The 26,141-nt window shown below is 42.8% G+C and overlaps 2 protein-coding genes across 7 annotated transcripts in view; one reads left to right on the forward strand and one right to left on the reverse strand.

Moving 5' to 3' along the window:
- The first annotated feature begins 936 nt into the window (after positions 1-936).
- On the forward strand, positions 937-6,621 carry LSM8 (LSM8 homolog, U6 small nuclear RNA associated). Its single transcript, XM_075429222.1, has 4 exons — positions 937-1,076; positions 2,176-2,216; positions 3,660-3,787; positions 6,321-6,621. The coding sequence occupies exons 1-4, from the start codon at positions 1,046-1,048 to the stop codon at positions 6,409-6,411; spliced, it is 291 nt and encodes a 96-aa protein (XP_075285337.1). The 5' UTR covers positions 937-1,045; the 3' UTR covers positions 6,412-6,621.
- An 11,051-nt stretch (positions 6,622-17,672) lies between these two features.
- The window catches only part of LOC142362148 (ankyrin repeat domain-containing protein 26-like), a 68,998-nt gene continuing 60,529 nt past the window's right edge, over positions 17,673-26,141 (reverse strand). For 5 of the 6 annotated variants that reach the window (XM_075427871.1, XM_075427870.1, XM_075427869.1 and 2 more), the window contains 3 exons: positions 25,343-25,399; positions 20,902-20,947; positions 17,673-19,432 (listed from right to left, as the gene is read on the reverse strand). In XM_075427871.1, the coding sequence (XP_075283986.1) occupies positions 19,284-19,432; positions 20,902-20,947; positions 25,343-25,399 (252 nt within the window). In that variant the 3' untranslated portion in view covers positions 17,673-19,283. The remainder of the gene's footprint in view (positions 19,433-20,901; positions 20,948-25,342; positions 25,400-26,141) is intronic. The other variant, XM_075427872.1, reaches the window with a different exon arrangement.

Here is a 26,141-nt window from a genome sequence, read left to right on the forward strand (position 1 = left end):
TTATGAAGATTTATGAAATTTACAGGTGAAAGCTCTGGAAACCAAGACAAAAAACATTTCTGAAAGTTAACTTCCTCCCATTTTTTTCAAAGTATTGTCTGTGAGTGCTTTCTCCTATGAATGTCTACTCAGCGCTTCAGCAAATCTAATCTCTTGATGGCAGACAGATCTAATGTTATTTTAGACCATTTTATGGAGCCCATCACAATCACTATTTTCACTGCCAGATTGGAAAATTTGAGATCAATTTTTCTCAGTGTCATCTGAAAATTTGACAAAATGGGAATTCTATATTCTAAGTCTCAAGCTAATTTTATATCTACTGGAGGTCAGGAACTTACAAGGAATATTTTTTAATCCAGTATTTATGCAACGTTCCATTTCACAGTAGGCTGGACTGGAAATGGGCCACTGTTTGTTCTTCTACGTCCCGCACCGCGTCACCTCTCAAAAGGCTGGCATTCAGTGCAACAAATGGTGTCAAAATACTGTCAAAAAAGCAGGCGGAAGAAAATGTACTTTAACGTGACCCTATGAACACCGTCCGAGTAGCCCTGCTGAAACAACAGCAGCCGCCTCAGAAGCCCGCCTGGCGCACTGTTGGAAGAAGCCATACCTGCCTTAAGCAGACTGCTGGTATTAAATACCATTAGAGGGGTCATCCATGACTTTGAGTGTTGCATACTAGCAATGATTACATTTTTTTCCACAGGCAAAGATGGCTAAAGCACCAGGATTAGTTTTCTAGCTTAACTCCGTTCTATTACTGAATGTAACACACACACCCCACCCCCTCCGGTGATCGGGACTTGGTACAGCCCACTCGCACGGCCTCACAGCCCGCTGTCCTCTCCGCGCATGCGCGTGCGCGGCGGCCCTTCCCCGCGCTGCCTCGCTCGGTCCGTTTGAAACCTGGCGCCTCCCCGCCGCGTTGTGCGCCTGCGCGCTGGGCCGCGCGTCAGCCGCGCGCGCCGCCGGGAGTCTCGCCGCCGGCGTCTCGCGGGAGGTGGTTGCCGGTGTGAGGGGAAGCGCGGGAGCCGTCGCCATGACCTCTGCCTTGGAGAACTACATCAACCGTATCCTTCCGGCGGGCGGAAGCGTCCCGTGCAGCCCTGGGAGCGGCGGGAACGGGCCTTCCGCGGGCGTGAGGGGGGCTCGGCGCCGCCGAGGGCGGGCGGGCCTCGGCCCCGGGTGGCTGGTGGCCGCGGCACGGCACGGGGTTGGGTGCCAGAGCCGCGGCTGGCATCGGGAACCTCCGGGCCTGGCAAGGTGTGAGCTGCGAGGAGATCCCCAGCCCTCGGCAGGCTGCTGAGGGACCTGTGGAAACCGTGTGGGCCGGGGTCTCCGGCCTGCTGCGTCCCGCTCCCGCGGCGGTTGCGTTGCGGCTGGGGTCCTTCCTGGCTGGATCTGTCGGTTTCTCTTCACATAGGACTGGCTTGGCAGGTGGAGCGGAGATAACAGGAGACCAAGAGAATAGAGCCCCCTATAGCCTCCACTGCTGCGGATCTTGCTTGATCTGTGATGAGGAGCGAGATTCACCATGGGCCTGGCCCCTTAAAGGGCTCTTAACGATGCAAAGCTGATAACTAAACACATTTGCTCAAAAGCTGTGAGCTAGTGTTCTTGGAACCCTTTTCTTGTCATTTTTTTATACTCCTAACAACCCATGGGCATTTTCAGTCTTTTGCACAAACAGTGAGATACTAACCCAAAATCAGTCAGGTTGATGGATGTGTCATCATCAAATTGGGATAGTCAGACCTTCAGAGGTGGGGATGTGGAATGCCAGACTCGGGTTCCCCGCTGTTAGGCTGGTTTTAAGGACTTAGCTTGACGTGTTTATAAAACTGTTTATGTTGTTTCAATTTTGAAGCAGTGCAATTAGTAATGGGAAGAGAGGTGAACTCGAATCTTTATTCCACTTTTAATGGCGTTCGTGTTTGTGTATGACTCTCCATGGTTGGGCAAAGTGAAACTTCTAAAACAGATTGTCATAGAAAATATTACGTTGTCAAAGATTACTATAAACTATGATGCTTCTGTTAAAAAAATAAATGCTGATAGGCTTTTCTGGCTCTTAATGTCTCTTAAAACTTATATTACTTATGAATGTTTCAGAAAATATTAATAGTTCTATTTCAGGTATCTGTAAGCATTTCTTTAATGAATTGTCAGGTACTGTTGCAGTAATTACTTCTGACGGAAGAATGATTGTGGTGAGACTTCTATTTTTTTAACATTTTATTTTCCCCCGTAAAGACCTTCCATTATGACAGTAAATAAACCATGCCAGGATATTATCACTTACACATTCACATCTTAAAACTTCTTTTTTAAAAGCTTTATGGCCGTTATTTTATCCTGTGTGATTTAAATACTTACTAGTTCTTGCCTGTCAGCTTTGTTCATTGATAAACTTGTGCCTGCAAATGCTTTGACTTTTTGTCAAATGGCCTTTTCTGTAGAAATGCACAAGAAAATGCATCTCTTTCTCTGGTCAGTAATTTAGTTTCTATCTAAAATATCCTCTTTGTTCAGTAAGCTCTTGAACTTTCTTGCTAAAACCATTTCTTCCATATGGTTGTAGAAAAACATCAGCTGGTAATTGCTGAAGAATTGTTGTGGCATTGTGTTTAAGCCTGAAAAGCTGAGGACTCACAAACTGTTATATATGATACTGTATAATGTTTTGGTTTTCTTGCTTCTGTGGCATTTTTTTTCCCCTTGTATTCTCCCCACCTCCCCTCCCCCCCCCCCAATCTCGTATTCTGCTGTGCTTAGAGTTTAATTTAATAGCATGATCATTGCATGAGGATTATATCTTTCTGTCTGTACTTAGCTTTGTGTGGCCTCTGGAAAGAGAAAATAGTACTTTTAGCAGAAAAATAGTAGCTTCACCAAATCTTCTGTCTGGTTGGAGCCAGTCTGGTAAACTTTGTGTTGTGATACAAGATACTTTCTACCAGAAAGATTTGAATGGAATTGGTATATGTGACTCATTGTTACATGGTTAGATGCTATAAATGGATATTACCACTGTTTAATTAGTGGTGTTTTACGTGAGTTTAAATTTCTTAGTTAGTTACTGATAGTAAATTACATAAATCAGTTATGCTCTGATTTTTTCAAATGCATATTGAAGTGGCACAGAAATTCTTTTTGTGTGTTTTTTTGTTTGTTTTGTTTTTGGTTTTTTTTTTAGTAATTTAGTGGAACCAAGCTAAAAAATTGCATGGTGAGAATGATTTCAGTATTGTTGATCATGAGAATCTGATTTTTCTGTTGTTTGATTTAATTAAGTATTTATTTGATTTCTGGAAACTTCTGTACAAGGAAGACTAAAATAGTGGAGAAATAGTAAAATTAGTTGTTTCCAGGGCTATTATTGGCATTTAAAGAAGTGAAGTTTCCCTTTTACCAAAGATTACTGTAGCTTTAGCATGAACACTGAGTAGTAAGTATAGATACTTTCTTAAATTGATTATTACTTTTGAAGTTTCATTCTCCAGCTGTTTGTGTTTAAGCCTAACAACAAAACATAAATAGAGCATCTGTTCTCTAGTACCTTAGTATTGCCACGTTGTTTAAGATATCCTTGAGAGCAAAGATGATAAATTTAAAAGGTAATTGGAGTGTTTTATTTTTGTGTGCATTTTCAGGGAACCCTCAAAGGTTTTGATCAGACCATTAACTTGATTTTGGATGAAAGCCATGAACGAGTGTTCAGTTCTTCACAAGGAGTTGAGCAAGTAGTGCTGGGATTATACATTGTAAGAGGTGATAATGTGTAAGTATAGCATATTCCTGTTTAAACCAATTAATAAAAATTTATTGTGTGTATGTACAGATATATATATCTTGATAGCCCCAGACATGTTGAATCTTTGTATCTGTGGGTAGCACTGATAGCAAATATCTGTGCTTCTGTTAGAGAAGTGATTGCACCGTAATGTTACGATACTGTTAGTGTATATTTATTGAGCTGTAAATTAACCAGCTCATATACTGATGTACAGATGTACAAAGGTAGGGCTAAGCATGCTACTCTACCAATAACTTTTCATTCAAATAGTACAAATGTGTATAAAAAGCCAAATAATTGTTTACTACTTCACTTTTTCACCATACCAGGCTGCCACATTAGTCAAATATACTCAAAACATTCTTTTATAGAAATTATTCTATGTTTTTCTAACCTTAACAAGCTCCGAAACATATTCATTAGAAGGAATAATTCTGTATTCATGCAACTCCTAATATACTGAAATTCAGCATTCTTATAGGAAGAAGAAAAAAGAAACAACAGCTAAGTAAATGTAACTTCAAAAAAGAGGACTCTCAGAAATTAGAGAAGCTATTAAATAATAAAAGAAAAGAAACAGTCATGGGGTAAAGTGTTTCCAGGTGTTCCAGTGTGCGTCGATAGAAGCTTGCAGTGAATACGCAGCATCAATCAGAAAAACTCAATGTGATTCAACAGCAAGTAAAGGTTGTTAGAAGGAAGAACACAACTTCTGTTTCAGAAGTGTGTGATGAATTAGGAAAACCAAAACAGATATTAATACTACAGTTACCTGTAAAACTGTAATTAAAAATTGTGAAGAAAAGCTGGTTAAAAACCCCAAACCCCTTAAATACACATGTGTTTGTTTTGCTGCCTGACAAGCAGAAAGCCTATGAAAGAAACGTCAGGAGTGGCAGATACTGTTTGTTCCTTTTACATCTAGGAGAATGAGATCATGGATGAAAAAGATTTATTTCTTGATGGGAGCTAAAGAGAAACTTATGGTCTGATATCATAGGCAGTTTTTAATCTAAGGAAATGTCTTAAATTGAAGCGTCACTTTGGAAAAAGCTAATAAATAGAGTAGTAATGAGCATCCAGGATCAAGTTTTTTCCACACAAGAATTCTGAAGGGACTCAAATTTGAAATGAGGTTTCATGCTGGTCGGTACTTGAATATTCAGTTGACATAAGCAGTTTATGTTTGTGCTGTTTAAGCTCCCAACATAGTGAAGATCCAGGCAGTGATGGAACTGGGAAAGCTACTCAGCTGACCAGATTTCTGTTTCAAGGCAAGTTAAATTCCGCTTCAGTTTCCACTGATAGGAACCTAGACATCCCTGTGTTGGGATGCCTCACTCTTAAGCTCAGTCTCACCCTGGTCTCTGGCTATTTTTTTTGTTGATACTGATTCACTGGAAAGAAAGAATATTAGGGATTATTAGGAAGAAAACTAAACCAGCAGACATTGTCATGTCATTGCATAAACACCTGGTACGCCACTGTGTTTAGAGGGGTGCAGTATGAAAATGCATGAAGAGTGCAAGTGAGAGTAACTAGAGGTATGAAGTGTTTCTGTAGAGGAAAGGCTGAATAGGCAAGGGCTCTTCAATTTGGAAAAAGTACAGTTATAGTGATTATTGGTTATTGTGAAATCAGGAGTAGTAGAAGGTGATGGCAAAATAATTGCTTCATTTAAATTCCTCTATTTTTTTCTGTTGTTGGAAATGGAAGATAATCCACCAACAAGTTATGTATAGAGGTATTTCATTGCACATTGTAAAACTTGATTGCGGAACTCACTGCTGCAGGATGTAGCAAGACCAAAAGTAGAAATTTATTCAGAAAGCTATTGGATGGATTAATATAACATAGTTTCTGGTGGTTGTGAATTAATTTTGTGGACACAGCCACTAGCTCTTAAACCTCTGAAGTGGAGAACAGAAGGGTAAGCTAGAAGGATTAGACTCTTTGTTCTTCTGTTCCCTCTGGGTTAGTTTTCATCTGGAGCTAGTATGACTTCTGTTACCTTAATCTACTCTTTAAAGCAGTTTTACTGAGTCCACTAGTGTTTAGTCCAGGTAAGTCTTAACATAGCATAGGTGAAATACTATGTGTTCTCCATTGAATAAATGAATAACATTTTACTAGGCTGTGTTGAAGGAAATTGTCTTGCTTATCTGATGCTGTGTGCACTTACAAATTGCTGCAGTTAGACATTACACTTGAAAAGCTGTTTTTTATAAAAGGTTTCTAGTTCTTGTTTCAGAGGCTAACCTACTGCCTAAAAACAGACAGGTAGTATTTGGTTCTTGGAAAAAAACAACAAAAAAACACCAAAAAAAAAGGAAACGGAAAACTTCCTTCAGACTCTGCTTATAGGCATCAAAATTTACAGTTGAAAGGACAGAGCTCTACAATTAAAAAAAAAAAAGGGGGGGGGGGGGGGTGTGTCTTCATTAGCAAGTTAGTTTTGTGGCTTTCCAGATTTGCACTAGGGGATTTCAACAAATGAAAACCTGTTTTTTTATTGCAGTGCTGTCATTGGAGAAATTGATGAAGAGACAGATTCAGCTCTTGACTTGGGGAATATTCGAGCAGAACCTTTAAACTCAGTTGTGCATTGAAAAGATGAAAATGCACAGGGACTTTGTAAATCTTTGGTTGTACAGACCTATTTAACAACATGGACGATTTTTACAAATTGTGTTTAATTTGTTTAGTCACCAGTTTTTTATTATGAATATGTTGTAGTTTTGCATGTAAATTAAAGTTTCTACGTTTTACTAAAGATGCTGTCATTGAATTTCCTTTGGGGTTTCATGGTGCATAATTTCGTTATAAAATACATACTGGCAAATGCAAGCAATACCTGCGATACAGTCCTGATATTGTGTATCTATACCTCGTTCTTAAAATAAGATCTAATTCCTCAAGGTAAGCCAAGGCTTTTTGTGTTAACTCAGGATTATTTGGAGGTGGATTGGTTAAATTGACTGTTCCACATGTCTAAATGCAGTTCTGTCTAAGTAGAGAAGTTTTGTGTGATTTTTTTTTTTTTTGGTGTAGAGTAGAAAGAAAGAATATTAAAAGTTTTCACAGTCAGATTTATGACTTACGCATGTAATATGGTTTTTTTTGTTGTTTATCAAACATTGTTCTTTAGTCCCTAAGACTGTACTGGAGGTGCAGGAGTTCTTAGTGCCTTAATTCTTGCAGACAAATGAAATTAGAGAAATACTTCTAAGCAGGAACACAGAACCTAAACCAAATATACACGTTTATTTGAAGCCCGTTAAATTCCAGACCAACTCATTCTCTATCTTCTCCTCTCAGCAGCTGTCGTGTTGCTCAAAACTTGGGTGAGATCTATAGAAAGGGAATTGTGTGTTTGCTAATGTGTAACCATTGTCTTACTAGACTGTAGTTTAGAAGACACAGGAGTATTTTAGATAGAGAAATTATTTCTTTTCAATGAAATTTGCCTTAATATTGAATATAAGGATCACATGTAACTGTAATAGACCTCCTCTTATACATCAGCAACAGCCAAGTTAAGTGGGACGAGCTCAGTGCAGTGCAGTGTGTTTTAGGCCTCATCCTGTTCACAGTCCAGCAGAAACACTGGTATGGTGGCAGCGAGGGGAAGTCAGTACTATTGGAAAAGCTGTTTTCCCTTGTCCTCTAGTGTGCCAACAGGTCCAGTATTTTTCCCCCTCATATATAAATGTGCTGTCAAAACATTTAACGTATGTGTATTTTTTATATTGATTTTAATATTAAGAGGGATTTGGTACTTCGTATTGCAAGCTCACTGTGGGAGCCAGATACATTGAACTGGAAATATTTGTTCTCCATGAAATCTGGTGCTCGATTCTTGGAGCTTCCAGCTTATTTTCTGAGATCGTTCTTGGTGGGGCATGTGAAGCCCAGCAAATCTTTTTTTTTTTTTTTTTCCTTTATCCATGTTGTGACCTAGTAAACTAAAGTCTTGTAGTTTTCTGTCCACATTTCTGCAGGGAATTGCTGAGCAGACATCGAATAAAGCAAAGCAGGGTTTTTCTGTGATTACTGAAAGTCAGTAAAGTCTGGGTATAATTCATTATGTCAAAAGAATCAATCAGTTTCATTAAACAGTCAACAAAATAGTGTATAGTGAAAAGCCCTTTTGCTACTGAGACACTGATAGCAGCACAAAAAGAAAGTATAGAAAGTGAGTTGTATTGATAAAGTACAAATAAAGCAGATAATGTCAATTAGCTGCTTTAGCAGAAAAAAATGCAGAGGCAAAGAGTAGAATCAGGATGAGCTGATTTTAAATGCACCAATTAGCCTTGGATGTGTTAGGAGAGTTATAGTTGAAATACATGGGTCAGATACTTGTCGCAGCACTGGAACGACTAGGGAAATAATGTTGCTTTATAGCTGAGGAATTATGTTTGAAGGTGAGTTATGGAATGTTAATGCATCTGCCTTGAGCACATCATTTGCAGTGCAATTCCTTGGTCCTGTGTTTCGTTGAGGACTTAATATATGATGAGCTGATGATGATAGTTGAAACTATTTTCTCTGTCCTTGAAGTGATGATTTTGGATGCAAAGCTGTGGAGCCAAGGTGGTGAAGCTGATCAGTAAAATCCAGGGGCTGACCAGGGGAGAATTCTGAGTAGTTCAGGAATTGCTGAGGCAGGAAAAACATGATCTGGAAAACGAGTTTCACACAGTTAGGTGTTTAAAATGCTGATTTCAGACCCTGTCGTCTTGCCTTCAGGTAAGTGACCTCGGCTCTTGCATGCGCTCTTTCTGGACCTGTGAAATGGTGTGTGCTGGGCGGGGGGGATGTTACAGCTTGCAGAAGTTAAGATGTGTCTCTGCTCACAGGCTGACGTGAAGTTAAGGCATCCTCCAAGGGATTGAGAAAGGCCGGTTTGAACTCCCTTTCGGAAAAGGATCCTAACAAAAACTGGCTGCACAAAGCCCAAATGGGTTGATACGCAGTGCATTGTCAAATTGATTCTTCTGCAGCGAGACGGGCAAAGGACGGCCAGCCCACGGGTCTGACTGGGGCTGTGGGCGGTAGCTCAGCCCTGCCAAGACAGAGCCTACTCAGGAGCAAAGTTCTGTCTAAAACCTTAGAACTGGCAGCTGTGGAGTTTGCTTGCCTTCATGCTTAGACAGCAGCAGTGTAAAGCTTTTCAGAGCTGTGATTTCTGGCTTGCACTCAAATCTTGTTTCAATTTCTGCAACAAATTTTGTTTCAATTTGATGCCATTCGGTTTGGCCTGGATTTGACCAAAGCCTCTTGTGGATGCACCGGTGAAGGGATCAAAGCCAGGAGACCCAGTCAGAAGGGGATTCCTGAAATCAAATTTAGGGCCTAATATGCTTTTAAAAGCTGTAAGATGAAATTATAGACTTGTGAACTTGTAGGAACTCTAATCTATAGTGGATAGTTAGGTCCCTGCAAGTATGCGGCGGAGAGAAAACACTCAGGAAAACATTACCTGATGCAGGAAGTTCAATTATAACCAGTCTGAAACAGTATTTTTATTGAATCAAACCTGTAGTGCAGTCCAGCTAAAGAATAGGTCACCGGTGGAAGTTAATAATTTTTTTATATCATTAATTTACTTGGATAGAATGAATCAAAGCAGGAAAAATAAATGTGATTGAAACCAGAAAGTGGACATAGAGTGATGGCTTTGCATTAGTCATTCTAAAAAAGAAAAATAGAGAATATTAGTACCCGGAGGAGGAGCCATCTTGGGTGGAAGCTCAGCAAGTGTGAAGATGTATCTTGATTCCAGGTGAACCCATGCTGCAGCCAGCGTAGCAAAAGCATTGAAAGTAGTGAAGAGGTAAACAGAGGAAGTAGAGCAGAATTTTTGAGAGGAAAAGTTCTCCCCTCAGATGCTGAGGAGGTATGAAAGGGGGCTGGAGTCGAAGAAGAGCACCGCGGGTCGTTGGTGTGTGCTGAGCAGGGCTAGGCTAGTCAGAATGTGCCAGCTGGCTGGGGCAAAGGCTCTCCTTGCTGTTCCCCACTGATTGTGGAGATGTAGCAAAGCAAATGTCTTGTAGGAGATGAGGAATAGTGTCTGCAAAAAGCCTTTGATTTGTTATTGCTGGAGAGAAAAGTACTCTCAACAAATGACGAGTAACTCCCCATTTAGCCTTGAAGGTGTTCCCAGTGAGTTCTGACCGCTGTGGCCATGTGACTGTCAGCTGGTTCCTCGGGGTACACGAAGATACCTGCTGAGACAGGAAAAAGGGGTCGTAGTCCATAGTGCTCTTGGAAACTGTCTTTTCCTGTGGAGAGCCTAGATTAAAGTTCCAGCAAATAACAGGTGATGTTCAATAAAATCCAATGACTCTTTGCAGAGTAATAAGCCAATTTTACAAAAATGAACAGGGCAGAGAAGGGTGATGCTAAGGACAAAAGGAAGTAACACCCAATTGGAGGTAATTGTCATATTCCATTAAGTTTCCTGCGTTGCCCTAGGTTGGTCACTTCCTCCTTTTGTTAGTTTAACAGAGATCTTGGAATGAAGGGACATGTCTTGGCCAGTGCTGGAAAAGGATGCCTCCAGTGAAATGACTGAGCTGGCTTATGAAGACATTAATTAAATTAAATTGGTGTGCATGAAGCAAGGCAGAAGCAATCTTCTGTGGTCCAAGGGCAACTTCCCTAATTACAATCCACTCAAAGTGCCTTTGTGGCTGCTTCGCATATTTGCAAGCAAAGTTCTTCAAATATTACATGGCCTATAGGCCGGTTACTGGATTGAAAGAACATGGACTCTGCTCTGAGGACTTACTTTGACAGTGGAGAATTTCTGTACAACTCAACCTTTGCTATCGGCTATAGCCTGTTGTCCTTAGTCCCTGGAACTAGCATTTATTCTTCAATACAGTTTATAAGTAAAGCAGCTGAGAGACACATCAAACATGCTGTGCTAGAGCTGAAGATAAAGCGTGGGTGGTTTGTAGAACAGATTCATCTCACGGCCACCGCCATACTACTGTCGTAGCAAACGTACCAGATCTGTATGCTTGGGTAGGTGCTTTGTACCTGTGGTAACATAATTCCACCTCAGCCTCTGCTGCATGAAGCTGCACTCTTAAGAATTTTATGCTGCAGATTCATACAGGAATGATTCTAAATACCAGGGTTGTGTTCTCTCTGCATTGGTAAGAAAGGATTTAATTTATTCCACAGTTAATGCAACAAATACCAAGCCATGAGCTGTTGTTGTTTAGGGAATTAAATGACCAATGACCATGAAGATGCTTCTCCAGAAGGTGGAAGCCTCAGCTGAAGAGACTTTGAAACTGTGAATGTGAGCTGTGCCAGTGAAACATTGAGATGGTTTGTGCTTGCATGTTTCACTTGGTGTATGGTGCATTTTGGCACCTGTGTATGCAACTCTACTAATTTTTACTAATTGTGTTCTTTTTTCTGCTTTCCAGTTGGGGAAACTGCAGTTTATTGATTAGAATCATGAAGATAAGTCTGTGGATTTATTTTTTTTTTTTTAAATGGAAGAGAGTTCTTTGGTTGCAGTAAAGATCTGGAAAAGCTGTGTCCTATCAATCAGTCTTAGCCGCCCTGTTGCTTAAATACTAAGGCGTACTTCATGTATGGGGTATTCACAGACAAAAAACCCACGAAACCCAGATGTGCCAGAAGGTAATATCTGTACAGACCAGGCCTTGAGATGAGGGAGGGAAAACCACCAGGCTTAGGTTAAAACATAGGACAGAGGATAGTAAAGAGCCAGGCATTTGTCCTGGAAATTGTGTGCTGTATTCTGTCTTGGGGTCCTTTTCAGGGGCCCTTTTTTTTTTTAACAGTAATTTTTACAGTAACAGCAGAAACACGGACATTTCTTCTAGTAGCGGCGTTTTCCCTGGAGAAAATAAAAGCTCGACTGACAAAGGTGCCAGTCAAAGCTGAAAACACAATAACATTCAGGCTTTTGCCAAGAACTCCTTGCTACAACTAAAAGCCTGACCTTATCCAGGCGGTAATATCTTCCTGGAACGTGCGGCAAGGCTGCAGGAAGGAACTCTGGAACTTGCGTTGAAAAATGTGCTGCTGCTGTCCAGCCTGACATCAGGAACGGTGCCACCAAATGCCAAGAAGTTTCACTTGATGATGAACCTCTTGCCTGCTGCTTGTGCTTTAGATAAAAGGTGTTTGTTACTCCAGGGAGCACAAGGGCAAGTGCGTGTACTGGTTTTGTCCACTGAAACTTCGTTAATGGTTGTCCTGCTGTCATCTTTTTGTTTTATACTCTAGATTTATCTTGTCTTTAATTTAGTGTCGATTTTTCCAGCAGTGATGATTACAGTGCTCTGCATAGAAACTGGAGTGGAAATTATATAGGTGGAGAAATCGAAGAAGCTGGATTTGAAGTAGTGAAATCCATAAAAACATTGAAGTAAGCAGGATAGAAAACTTGAATGTGGACAAAGTTGGTTTTACAGCAGTGCTCATTGTAGCGAAGTTCTCTTTAACACAGACACAATCGTTGTGCGTGTCATTCATAGCATGAGAAATACTGAGAAATTGTGAGAAAACAGTCTCTACTCAGAAATATTGTAAGACACTAGAATTTCGTATGGAAGCTTCCTGTCCTAAAATGTTATATGCAATTATGGTTCTTGCTTTGGATTTTTGTGCTTCAGTCTTTGGGAATTCTCATTTTTATAATTTCAGACTTCAACTCTGCTTGTGATGAAGATGGAAACCTGCATGCAGGTGAAGACTGGGATGTTTCTGCAAACTGGCCAGAGTTGCTGGTGCCGTATGGCAAGGATCTGCAGTACTTGCACTGATGGAACATACAGGTGACATAGTGTCCTCAGATACAGGGAGGAGGTTGTCAAAACTGTATTCAAAGCAACATGCATGCATGAGACCAGGAAAAAACAGGCAACAATAAAAGCCCTAGCTATTTACAACCACTTCAAACTCAAGTTTATAGCATTGCTAATGAATAAAACCACTTCTTGCCAACTGCCACCGAAATACCAATTCTTCTGCAGCATTTCATGTGCGCAGACCGGATTTACGGGCGTTCTGTTCTGCAACGAGCTGTGGTGCTGAACAGAAGCCAAGACAGGAAGTGATTATGGCGAAGGAGCTGATGCTGATTGAAAATGTGTGATGCTGCGGAGGAAATATCACACAATAGAACCTCAGTTAGTTTGGGAGTAGATTTCAAAACCAGGGCACCTTAAGATGTAAACAGTCAATAGGACTGGGCTCCTAACAATCAGATCATTAGCAGCAGGAGCACGCAGAATGATTTCCATGATTCAACTGCAAGTGCAAAATGCGTGAAGAGCATGCTCATTGACGCCGAGCGGAAACGGCCTTCTTGCTTTTTGCCATGTTTCTTCTGCTGCTTGCCCTAACTCATCCTGGATACCAGAGTCAGGCGTAAGCGCGGCCTAAATCTAGGAAGTGCAAACGCTCAAAGTCTCTGAAAAGCCAGGCGTAAGATTCTTTTGCGTAACTGTAATGAGGTAGGTTTGCTCTCTGGAATTGTATTCAAGACTGCTTCCATGAAAAGTCGTCAGCTCTCATTCAGTTAAAATTGTCAGGATCTGAGTGGAAGTAGTCTCTGATGAGAAATGGAACAACATTCATTGTTATAATGTAAGCAATGATTTTATGTGGGTGAAGGGGACAGCTCCCTGTTTTATCTAGGGACTAGTTTAACATCTTGCATAGTTTATAACATCCATCAAGTAATTTTGATTTTTATGATCTACCTTCCGATTCCACCACTTTTCAGATGTCCAGCCAGTGCAGAAAGCAGTCAGAAAGACAAATCTCAATCTGGAATCATACCATGTTATTTGTGGATGAGACATATACAATGCTCAACAACCACATTGTGTATGTCAGTAGTTTTGGTTGTAATTATACTTTTTCTGAGTTTCAGCAGCAAAGTGGGGATGCCAGCAGAATTGCCAGGCTACCCTACTACTAATGCCATGTCTTGGCACACAGATGTACCCAGAGCAAGGCCCTTCATCAGCTGGGGCCCTGCAGCAGCTGAGCATCATTTCTGAAAGCACTGAAGTTCCCATGCTCTCTGCCACGAGCCACCTGAGCATTAGTAACCTAATGAAGCCAGGAACTCCTAAGATGACAAAGGTTCTACTACAGCACCAGGAAAGGCTGAATCAGTGAAGATAATCTAGACATATAGAAGTATAGGTAAGCCAGTGATTAGTCATTTTTCCGTGCACTTCTGGTACATATTTTTCTCTGTTTGCTTCTGTCTGCATGCCCAGAGCATCCACACCTCTTGTCTTCCATGTCCAGAATGAAAGCTGATTTTTCTCACGGTGACGTGGGCCCCTCGTATGACAGATGGCAAAATGCAAGTGCAGGATTTTGTTTCAAGAATAAAGCTGGAAATTAATACAGCCAGTCATTTACAGAGCGGAGAGTAAATTCAGCCCATGTTCAGAGTAACTTCTTCCTTGTCCCAAAACTGGTGGGTAAAACCCTCCCCCAGCTATGTCCTTTTTTTTGGTGGAAGAAGGCTCTGCTCTGTTGTGGATGCAAAGAAACAAACCAGGTTTTAAAGCCCAGCCTCTCCGAAATACTGGTGCATTTCCAGGATACAGCCTTACAACTCTTGAAAATTACAGGACAGCGTAAAATAATCTGAGTTTATTAACAGTAAATACAAAGAGACATTGTTGATTAGGTTGGTCTGAAGAATTGTGTGGAAAAGAGAGCTAGAATGGTCCTGTGTGGTTCAGGATTCCTTGATAAATCATTTCTGCCGTGGCTGCCTAGCTGCTGTGAAAGGACTGTTAGCTTTGTACGGGGTAATTTTTGCCTTGATGCTCTAGAAATATGTAAGTGTGAGCCTGTTTCATGAAAAGCCATTAAAAAGGAGCATTTGAGCTGGCTATTAATTCTTGCAGCAGAGAATATAGTTGTATGCACAGGATTTTGATAATGCAATGGAGATAAAAAGTGACTTTTCTCTAAGGTTGTGGCAATCTGCGGTTCATCAGCAAGAAGGTGAGTGGCAGTAGTGCTCATGTAGATGCGACGAGTGTTTATAAATGTGACGGAGGCATTTTCAGTTCGTTTACTAAGACGCCTAGAGCTCCATTCTGCATCGAGGCACTGCTGTAGACGTCTGCGGATGGGCCTATGAGGTGGGAGGAGAATCTACTCTGTTTCTACAGTCAAAACGGAAATGGCAAAAGAAGATTAAAAAGTGAAAATTGTCCTTGTGATTTGTGACACACAGCTGTGCTCATAAGGCCTAGCTAGTATGTGGTCCAAATTACCCTGAATAAAACATGGACTGTGCTGCTTGCCTGTGTAACAGTCATTGTCCTTGTGCTTATAGCCGTGATTAAATTAATAGTAATAATTATTAATAATTCAGCATAGTTAAGAGGTAGTAGAATAGTAACCTCATCTAAAGTAGTGCTTAAGCTTAGGGAAAGGTGGAGCTATCACTGAAAAGCAATTTGCATACTCAGGGTTGACAGTGTCAAGAAATACAATTATCAACCTGATTTGCAGGTGCAAACAGTGAACAGCATCTGCTGCTGGCACTGTGCAACCACAGGGAGAGAGGAGGCATGGGTCAAACTGATGGTGCAGTAAAAGCTGAGTAACTGGTTGTCAAGCCCTTGTCCTAGGGGCTTTTTCTAGGTATCCTGCTACCTCCCAGCACCTCCACGTCATGCTGGCCTTGCTTCTGGCTGTCCTTTAGGAGAGGTCTATTGTAACAATGATGTCCACAGTCTTCTCAAACTAGCTGTACTAGAAAAGGCATGAGAGACATTATAAGCAGATTAAGAAGTCATCTTTCACACTGCTATTTCTTTAAGAATTCTGTGGTGTTAATCTGTTTTAGAAGTTAAAATAAATCAGTGAGCAAACAGCAGAGTTAACAGACACTGGTATGAGGAAAGACTGGGACAGCCACAAGATGTTAACTGACACCAGCCAAAGGTCTTCTTGCCAATTACTTGGGGTTTTATGGGTAAATAATGGGTACAAGTGACACAGTGGTGAGAAATCTGACCCATGCGCACACGGGAAGCTGTTGAGGCACTGAGGAGTAAAGTGTTGGGTTATGTGATAAAAGCTTTTCTGCTTAACCCCCTGCAAAGGAGGCAGAGAGACCGTGGTGGTGGTGGCAGTGGTGGTAGGGAGGGACACTGGAATAATACCCTGCTCCAGTGGCACCCAGGCCCATCACAGGAGCCATCAGCCCATCAAAGGCCCAACTGAACCAGCCCAGGGAAACAGAGGCAAAAGGTCAGGCAGGAACCCAAATTAGGGACTCAGATGAAAGGTCTCACTGTCCAAGCCCCTCCTAGGGCTGTCCCAGGACAGCCTCAGCCCTGTGGTCAAGGTATGAAACCATCAAGATGAGTCAACAGCTCAGCTAGGGAGCAGACTGAGTGTCTGTGCTTGGCTGCTGGAGGGATTGACATTGTACGTGCCTCTATCTAGACATCTATGTCTCCAAACATATCCGTATGCATATATGTGTCTTTGTCTCTGTATTTGTCCTGTCCTGTCCTCCTCAGGCTACTGGATTTGGCAACTTGCTCACAGTAAGTGCTGAGTAGCCGGATTGCCCTGTTACGATGAACTGTAAACAAGTAAATGAGCTTCCAGATTAAAGACCAAGAGCCTCTCGGGGGGCTGCAGCTGCGCTTGGTCCTCTTGTAGGACAGCGTACCTGAATCAGGAGTTCAAGGCAATACGGAATGAGGTTTGTGACAGGCATGCTGGGTGACTGGATGAGTTGGTGCCACGGAAGAGAAAAGCTGATTGACTCACAGTTGGTTTGGCATTGTGTCAAGCCTGTGCCTCACGAGCACTGAGGACCCATGGGCTGATGTCCAGGCCTGGCCCATCCCCATGGCCCTCCCCAGCCATCCTGGGGCTGTGTCCAGCCGTGGTCACAAAGCCTGGTCCTGATGCTGACCCGGACCTGCAGACAGACTTCACACTTGACCAGGAACTTGCCTGGTAATCTGCACTCGTGGCTGGACCTGGCCACAATCTTCAGGTCCACCCCGCTTGCCTTGCTCTGGAGTAGTGGGGCTGACAACGCCCCTGCTCCCACAGCTCCATCACTGCTCATGGCTGTACCTCCAGGCCTGTACCTGTGCTGTCCCATTCCCAGCAGCTGCTGTCAAATACAACATCTTCCAGGCATCAGGTGCTAAAGCCATGGCCTCAGCAGGGTTTCTTTTGCTTCACAAGACTGACTCTAGGTGCACAACTGCACGTTCAAAGGAACTGGTGTCTACGCCAAGGAGACAGACAGGCAGACCTGCATTTCAGCTTTGTGTACAAACCAGGCTACAGCTGCACAGACTCTCTCAGCAGACAGAGGTTGCCCCATGGAGGGACGGCCAGCCTTCTGCAAGGAAGCACCCCAGAGATCCTCATGTGTGGCTAGTTTTTAAATGGACTTCATTTCTTAACGCCTTTCCTCTTTGCGGACTATGAATTGGTCATCTCACCATGGGGTCAAAACCTGTGGGATTTGCTAGTGTTTCATGGCTACCAGGAGCTCACTCACATCCTCCTGCCCTGGCACAAGAAGGATTGCTCTAGAATCCAGGAAGAGTCTGGGAACTGATGATTAGCCGTACCACAACTCTAGTCCACAATCTTCACACCACTGTGCTTCAGCCTCCCTGAAGGAGAAGGACACGGATGCATGCTGGCCTTTTGCCTGGGGTCCAGGACAGGCTGAAGATGCAGCCATGAACAGAGCTGAAGGGAGCAGAGGAGAGCTCTGGAGAGTTCTATGGGCATGGAAGGGGGTGGAAAGCAAAGTTAAGAAGGGGAACAATAAAACAAAGACATGTACTAGATTACAAAATTTATTAAATACCAAGTTGAAACAAAATACCTGGAATTAAATACAGTCTATTAGCTTCACAAAAACGTACTCATGTAAAAAGGAACAGTGCCACAGCAGCATTCGTTGCTTTCCTCACTACCTCTTAACTCAAGTCCTTGAATTAGTGGGTAAAACCCCTAAATTTTTCCAGTCCTAATTCATCTCAGTACAACCATTCTGACTTTTCCAGAATTGGACTTTGTCCTATAATCTTCTGATTGCTAGTGACTTTCACAGACAGAAAGTGACAGCTGCAGATCCTCAGTAACAACAGGTAATTCCTTCAAATCAGTAAAACTGCTTGTTTTATTGGCACAAATGTCCCACAACACTGGTTAACATCTGGGCTACAGCCACCATACCATCAGCTGCTAGCAGCAACGCAAAGATTGGCTATCCCATCACACAATCATAGAATCACTAAGGTTGGAAAAGACCTCTAAGATCGTCAAGTCCAACCGTCAACCCAACACCACCAGGCCTGCTAAACCATGTCCCGAAGTGCCACATCTACACGCTTTCTGAACACCTCCAGGGATGGTGACTCCACCAATTCCCTGGTGGGAAGCTTTGGAAAGTACTGAGGAGAGTGAAAGTTGATCTATTAACAGTCCTTTTTTCCCCCCATATGGAGTGTTTCAGGTATACCACAGATGTTGATGTAGGAACCGTGGATGTCTAAAGCTGCAGCAATTTTTAATACAAAAATCAACATGAATACCATGAGAGGTGATGGGCACAAACTGAAACACAGAAGGTTCCACCTGAACATCAGGAAACATTTCTTTACTGTGAGGATGACTGAGCTCTGGCACAGGTTGCCCATGGAGGCTGCCGAGTCTCCATCCTAGGAGATATTCAGAAGCCAAGATGGTTCTGGGCGACCGGCTCTAGGTGGTCCTCCTTGAGCAGGGGGACTGGACCAGATGGCCTCCAGAGGTCCCCTCCAACCTCACCCATTTTGTGGTTCTGTGACACAAACCAGACATACCCAAAAGACCACATAACCACTTCCTTGGCACTGCCACACACTCACAGTAATTTAAACCTAAGGCGCATCAAGTGACAGCAATGTAAAGTGCCCTATTCTCCAGCTTGAACGCTGGTGAAACTTTATCACCAGAAATATTCACTGCATCACGACTGAAGGAGCAGGCTCAAAGCACGTCAAATAACATCCTAAGCATTAAAATAACACTGGAAACATTAAAAACACAGAGTGAAAGGATTAAACAGAACAAAAAGGAATGCTTTTGTTAAAACACAGAACGTGAGTGGACCAAAATAATGCATCTACCTTAATAAGAACCATTTTGACAGTTCTGTGAAGCTCAAGAGTCAAGATTAGTCAATCTGATAGTCAGCAAAAATAGATATGGTTCTTATTGTGAGTGCAAAATGAAACAACTATGCATCAATAAACCAACAGGTAAGTGCAATGTGCTTGACATCCAATTTTATTTGTATTTATATTCAGACTGCAATAAACACGTTTTCACATCTGAACCGTGGGATGGGAAACCACAGATGCACTGTGTAAAGAAAATGATTTCCAGAGCCTTTTATCTAGAATTTTGTTCAAATCATGTAATTTTTGGTTAAAACATCACGGTACTCCTGTATTGCCCTGCAAAGCGGATCCTGGTGAACATGGCAATTTTTTGAAGATCCATCAGTAGATACCATGGGAGAAGCTCCAGCAGATCCAGTTGCAAGTTCAGCAGTGGCTAGGGAGAAAAGAGACAAGACTCCTGCTGTTACTTTTACAGTAGACAGGGCTAAAGAAGTCACTGTAAAAACATTATGGGTAACTGAAGAGACTACAATCCAGAAAGAGATTTTAAAACTTCCAAGGGAACACAACAACAAAAGCACTAGGCACAAAGGAAGAAACGCATTTTTTCCACATTTGCTTACCAGTCAACAGTATTTCTAAAGCTAGTGAAAGAACTTCCAGAGGCTACAGACTGAGCATCTTCAGGGAATCCACAAACAGCTCCTGCTTACACCAGTGCTAAATTTAGCCCCCTGCAGACCTCTCCAACCTGAAGCGTCTGTTTTCCTTATACGTTCAAACCAGTGATTTATTGGAATACCACTCCTAAAAAACAGCTTCTGCATTTGCCATGACAAACTGTAAAAGAATCCGCCGGTGAAAATGCAAAGAAGTCTCCCAGCCTGGCACCTTCTCTGAGGGGTGCCTTTGTAACTCGCCCTGGAAAAACCCTCCTTCCTCCACGAAAACACATACTCTGGGAAAGCAAACCCACCTTCGCCATCTTTGTCCTGCCGCCTTTTTCAGACAAGGTCCCCAAACCAAACCTGCCCTACAAATCCTAGCAGACATGCAATTACATTCAAAATGCACATGGATGCAATGCAACGGCTTTGTGTCCCTTCAGCACATGGGAAGAGCTATGAAGCTGCAGCTGAGCACTCTCTGCTTGACTGAATGCATGCAGGAACAGAAAGAAATGCTCTCAGGGCCTACCTGCTTTGAAATACCACCAGTCACTGCAGAGCAGTGGGTCTGGAGGAACAACTATCATGAAATAGGTGGAATTCCTCTTTGGACACCTGGCCTCATATTATAGAGCATGTTTTATGCTACGTATTACAAGCATTCAACTCATCTGAGGTTTGCCTAAACACCACTGAAATATCTTTTCCTATGAAAGGACATCATCTGTCACTGATTATATTCTTCTTGCTTATTCAAAAGGCTGCAACATAAAAGCTACAAATATAATCAATAAATAAGAGACATAGCAAAAATCAAGAACAGCCAGAGAATGTGTATAGTACGGTTTAGTGCTGAATGCAATCGATGTACGCGAAAGGAGAACTGATGGCTGAAGTCTAAAAATCTTATCTCAGGGCTTCTTTGATGTTTGATGTTTGTGCTTGAGGATTAACTCTAGTGAAGGGTGACTTCAGCCTAAGCCAATTGTATCTGTGTGGGGGGAATGCGTTCGTTTTCTTTGAGCTTCTTTTTTTTCAGGCAACTACGTAACACATTCTATACAATATTTTGGTAAGCAGGAAGTTTTCACATTCAGGTCTAAACTGGAAAGCTGGCAGAAAACCCCCTGTGCTTAGCACAGAACCATGACAGCTTTCATCAAGCCATTATTTTCAAGAGTTCGGAACAGTCATCTTTTTCCTTAAAAAAGCTCCTAACATAATGACACATTACCCTGCTCAAGTTCTTCAGTGATTTTTTCATCGAGTTCCTGCCATACCTAGAATGATACAAAAAATACACAGTTAATATTTTAACAGTTAAATTTTTTGTAATATTAAACTCCTAAAACATTCCTAAAACCCACACATAATGTGATAAAAACCAAAATATCATCCCAAATAGAGACCATCTTGGTTTGGGGTTTGATTTTTAATGACGAGAAAGTTTTGGGCTGCCAGGCTGTAGCATTCTCACTGCTAAGCAACATTTACTGTAGCACGAAACAACCTGTAACTCACCAGCTGCATTATAACTGGGCCTTTAAAAATATACAGGAAGAAAGCACAGTGGAGTTATCACAGTGAAGGGTATGGCTAAAGTCTGCCATCAAATACATGAGCAGAATGTCAGCTAAGCGCTGAGATATGCACAAGTGCCATCAATAGGGACAAATTCAGTTGCGGCTGGCTTCTGCAACTGTGTAGGAGAGGAGGTCCAACAGCAGCTGCTGCAGGACTGACACATACCATTGCACAGAAAAAAGAATGCACCGATATTCTTCTTTTCTCCACCCTAAGATGGAAAATTGGAAGAGCTCCTACAGACCATGCCACCAAGATTTTTCTTTATTGTTATTGCAAATACCATGACACACATATATAAAACTATATAATTTTTTCTTGCGAACTTTGTCCTAAGGAAAGATAGCAACAGCTACAGCTTCTGCACAGCAAGGGCTGTGGGTTTTATTACATAACTGAAATCAGCTTGGATCACTAGAAAGGAGCACTTACTCCTTTCTCCCCTAGAAGGTGGTTACTGCTACCATTTTTCTCACTTATGATTCCAACTTCAACGTCTTCATAAGAAGAAATCAGATCTTTTGAAGAGTCATAGTCCAAGCGCTATATGCTGTTGTTTATGTTTGATGATACTTGTGACTCCTAGATTTTTTCCATCAAGCCAGTGGCACATAGAAGCGTATTTCAGAATAGATACCATACAGCTTCCAGGCCTACGATGGCCGTGAAGACGCTGAAGGGCTTGGACCACATGAGCTATGTGGAGAGGCTGGGAGAGCTGCGACTGTTTCGCTACTGGAGTAGACACAACGCAGGAGGACCTTATCTGTGTATATAAATACCTTGTGAGGGGAGTCAAGAAGATGCAGCCAGACTCCTCCCAGTGGTGCCAAGTAAAAGAACAAGAGGAATGCGCACAAATCAAAATAGTGGAAATTTCCTTTCGACATAAGGATTTTTTTTTTTTTTTTTTTTTTTTAAATTCTAAGCATGGTCAAATACTGGAACAAGTTGCCCAGAAAAGGCTGTGGAGTATCCACCCTTGGAGAGGTACAAAACCTGGCTGGACATAACTCTGAGCAACCTGCTATGGCTTTGAGCAGGGGTGGGGTTGGACTACATGATCTTCAGAGGCCCCTTCTACCCTTGCCCATTCTGTGATTCTCTGATTTTAGTACTAAATCTTTGGAGGAATAAATAATTATTTTATGAAAGAGCAGGCTCACCTAGCAACATGCCAACAAAAAAAAAAAGAACGAAAACACTGTACAACATACTCAACAGGCCATAGAGAGCAAGAGCCTCAGGAAGGGAAGCACTCTGCATCCCCTCACAAGAGGAGCAGTAACAGGCAGTAAATCCAAAGGCCAAAAAAGTGCAGCCACAAACCAGCAAAGTGGATGGAAGGGCCCAGAACTACTGGGATAGCTGCGACCAGATTCACCAGCTCCTCCAGGAGAACGACCACTCAGTGGTGCTTCGTTGGACTAGTCTGTGCCTTCACAGCTAGAAGAGGGGAGCACGGAGCTGAAAGAACAGTTGAAAAGGACCCCCAAATCCCCAAACCTCTACTTGTTTTCCAACAGGTACAAGAAGCAGCAAAATCTTGGGGACAACGGACCCCCAACATGTGACATAGGTAACAAAAAAAAGCAGGAAGACTAATGCCCAGACCAAAAGATGACCCAAAACCAGGACCAATCCTAAGCAAAGCAATAGTAGTTGAGGCATGAGAAGACACCACTTTCCATGGTTTCTGGAGCCTTCACAGTGACCAGAAGGTCCACAGGACCCTCTGCAACATGTGCGGATGAATCAAGAGAAGAAAAATATCTTTTCCTCTTATTCATTCCATTAACATCTTTGTGGTTCTTATCCATTATTTCTGCAAATGGAATGAAGAGCAAGGCAAAATACACCTTTCATAGAATCACAGAACAGTTTGGGTTAGAAGGGACCTTAAGAGGTGATCTAGCCCAATCCCCTTGCAGTGAGCAGGGACATCTTCAACTAGATCAAGCTGCTCACAGCCCTTTCCAACCTGACCTTGAATGTTTCCAGGGATGGGGCATCTACCACCTGTCTGGGCAACCTGTGCCAGTGTTTCACCACCCTCACTGTCAAAAATTTCTTCCTTACATCCAGTCTAAACCTACTCTCTTTTAGTTTAAAACCATTACTTCTTGTCCTATCACAACAGGCCCTGCTAAAAAGTCTGTCCCTATCTTTCTTATAAGCCCTCTAAGTACTGGAAGACTGTAATAACGTCTCCTCAGAGCCTTCTCTTCCCCAGGCTGAATAGCCCCAACTCTCTCAGCCTTTCCTCTTAGCAGAGGTGTTCCAGCCCTCGGATCATCTTTGTGGCCCTCCTCTGGCCCCGCTCCAACCGCTCCATGTCGTTCTTGTGCCGGGGGCTCCAGAGCTGTACACAGGACTCCAGGCGGGGTCTCACCAGAGCAGAGTGGCAGAATCCCCTCCCTCGACCTGCTGGCCACACTTCTCTTGATGCAGCCCAGGATACGGTTGGCTTTCTGGGCTGCGAGCGCACATTGTCAGCTCATGCCCAGTTTTTCATCCACCAGCACCCACAAGTCCTTCTCAGCAGGGCTGCTCTCAATCCCTTCATCCCCCAGCCTGTACTGATACCAGGGGTTGCCCTGACCCAGGTGCAGGACCTTGCACTGGGCCTTGTTGAACCTCGTAAAGTTCACTCAGGCCCACTTCTCAAGCTTGTCCAGGTCCCTTTGGATGACAACCCGTCCCTCAGCTGTGTCAACCGCACCACTCAGCTTGGTGTCATCTGCAAACTTGCTGAGGGTGCACTTGATCCCACTATGTCATTGATGGAAGATATTAAACAGCCCCAACAGAGACCCCTGAGGGACACCACTTGTCACTGATCTCCATCTGGACATGAAGCCTTTGACCCTCTGGACGCAACCATGCAACCAATTCCTCATCCACTGAGCAGTCCATCCATCAAATCCATCTCTCTCCAATTTAGAGAGAAGAATGTTGTGAGGGACTGTCGAAGGCCTTACAGAATTCCAGATATACGACATCCACAGCTCTTCCCTTGGCCACTGATCTAGTCACTCCATCACAGAAGACCACTAGGTTGGTCAGGCAGGACTTGCCCTTGGTGAAGCCATGCTGGCTGTCTCGAATCACCTTCCTGTCCTCCCTGTGCATTAGCATAGCTTCTAGGAGGATCTGTTCCATGATCTTCCCAGGCACAGAGGTGAGCTTGACGGGTTGGTTCCTGGGTTCCTGCTTTCTACCCCTTTTTAAAAATGGGCACAATGCTTCCCTTTTTCCAGTCACCAAGGACTTAACCTGACTGCCATGACTTTTCAAACATCATGGAGAGTGGCTTGGCAACTACACCAGCCAGTTCCCTCAGGACTATGGGACGCATCTATCAGGTCCCATAGACTTATGTACGTTCAGGTTCCTCAGGATCTTCTCTTATAGTGGGAGGGACTTTGCTCCCCCAGTCTCCATCTTGTGGTCCATCTGCTTGAGAAGTGCGGGAAGAGAGGGTGCTAGTGAAGACTGAGGCAAAAAAAGTTGTTGAGTACCTCAGTCTTCTCCTCCTCCATTGTTTGCAGTTTGCCAGTCTTGTTCATCACAGGGTGTATGCTTTCTTTGACCTTCCTTTTCTGGCTGACATACCTGTAGAAGCCCTTCTTATTACTCTTTGCGTCCCTTGCCAAGTTCAGCTCCAGCTGCCCCTTGGTCTTCCTGACCCCATCCCTGTGCAACTGGGCAGTGTCCCTATACTCTTCCCAGGATACCTGTCCCTGCCTCCGCTGCCTGTGCAGTTCCTTCTTGCCCTTTAGCTTGACCAGCACGTCTCAACTCAGCCATGCCGGTCTCTTGGCTTCCTTTTCTGATTCCTTAAACCTGTGGATTGAGAGCTTTGAGGACTACAACTTAGAACAGAATCATAGAATCGTTGAGGTTGGAAAAGACCTTTAAGATCATAAAGTCCAACTGTCAACCCAACCCCATGCTTGCTAAACCATGTCCCGAATTGCAATATCTACAGGGTTTTTGAACATATTTTTAATCAAAACCTAACAGCATAAATAGACAAAACATTTCCAGTATAATGTACCACTCAACATTAAACAATACTGGCTACAAACCTTGTCATGTATCTGGCTGCAGAGAAGAGAGAGAAGAACAGATTTTTGATTAAGGAGCTGAAGAAGAAAGAAAAATAGCCTTAAGTTCAAAGGTCTTCTGTGAGAAACAAGAATATGGCCTACATGTAAATGAAGCAAGTAAAAAAGCTAACAATACAAAGACTGCTACAATAACAGGAGTGCAGATGGAAGGAACAGAAATTGAGAGACAGCAGGAAGCAGACACTCCCTTTCACACTTTACGTAGGAAAACTGGTTTCATAAATCCACTAATTCACACTGGTTGCCGCTAGCAGAGTTCACCATTATCTTCTATGTCAAGACACCCACACTCATTTTCACCAGCCTCTGGCACAGCTGTTAGGATTTAAGCTTGACATTTGCTAAACTGAACAACAGGACTCCAGTCATAAAAATCTCCTTGCAGCAGATATTCCTTGCCTTAGTCCACAGACTAAGTTCCCAAATTATTGTACACAGACCACTAACAGTACCTCACATTTGTGTTTCATCTGCTTGATTCAGTTTAGTTCTGGATGGTAACATGCCAATTCACGAGCAGTGTGGGAGTCAGTAGACCAGATCATTAAAAGATCTCTTTACTCCTGTGAAGGACAGGCAATACACACATACATCCTTCTTATGACACAAGTCCTACTATGGAACCAATTTCAGCCAACCTCCCTCCAGAACATAATGAGCTGCTAGTCACTACAGTTACTGTTTTTAATTATGTGTACTGAATTTTTCAAGTACTTGTAATTTACTTCTTGTTACTGGAGCTCTAATAAAAATAAAA

Source organism: Opisthocomus hoazin, chromosome 8 (genome assembly GCF_030867145.1).
Source record: "Opisthocomus hoazin isolate bOpiHoa1 chromosome 8, bOpiHoa1.hap1, whole genome shotgun sequence".
Taxonomy (NCBI): domain Eukaryota; kingdom Metazoa; phylum Chordata; class Aves; order Opisthocomiformes; family Opisthocomidae; genus Opisthocomus; species Opisthocomus hoazin.

Coding starts and splice junctions, on each gene's coding strand:
- LSM8 (XM_075429222.1), top strand. CDS start 1,046: ATGACCTCTGCCTTGGAGAACTACATCAACC. Junction 2,217..3,659: donor CTGACGGAAGAATGATTGTG/GTGAGACTTCTA, acceptor GTGCATTTTCAG/GGAACCCTCAAAGGTTTTGA. Junction 3,788..6,320: donor ATTGTAAGAGGTGATAATGT/GTAAGTATAGCA, acceptor TTTTTATTGCAG/TGCTGTCATTGGAGAAATTG.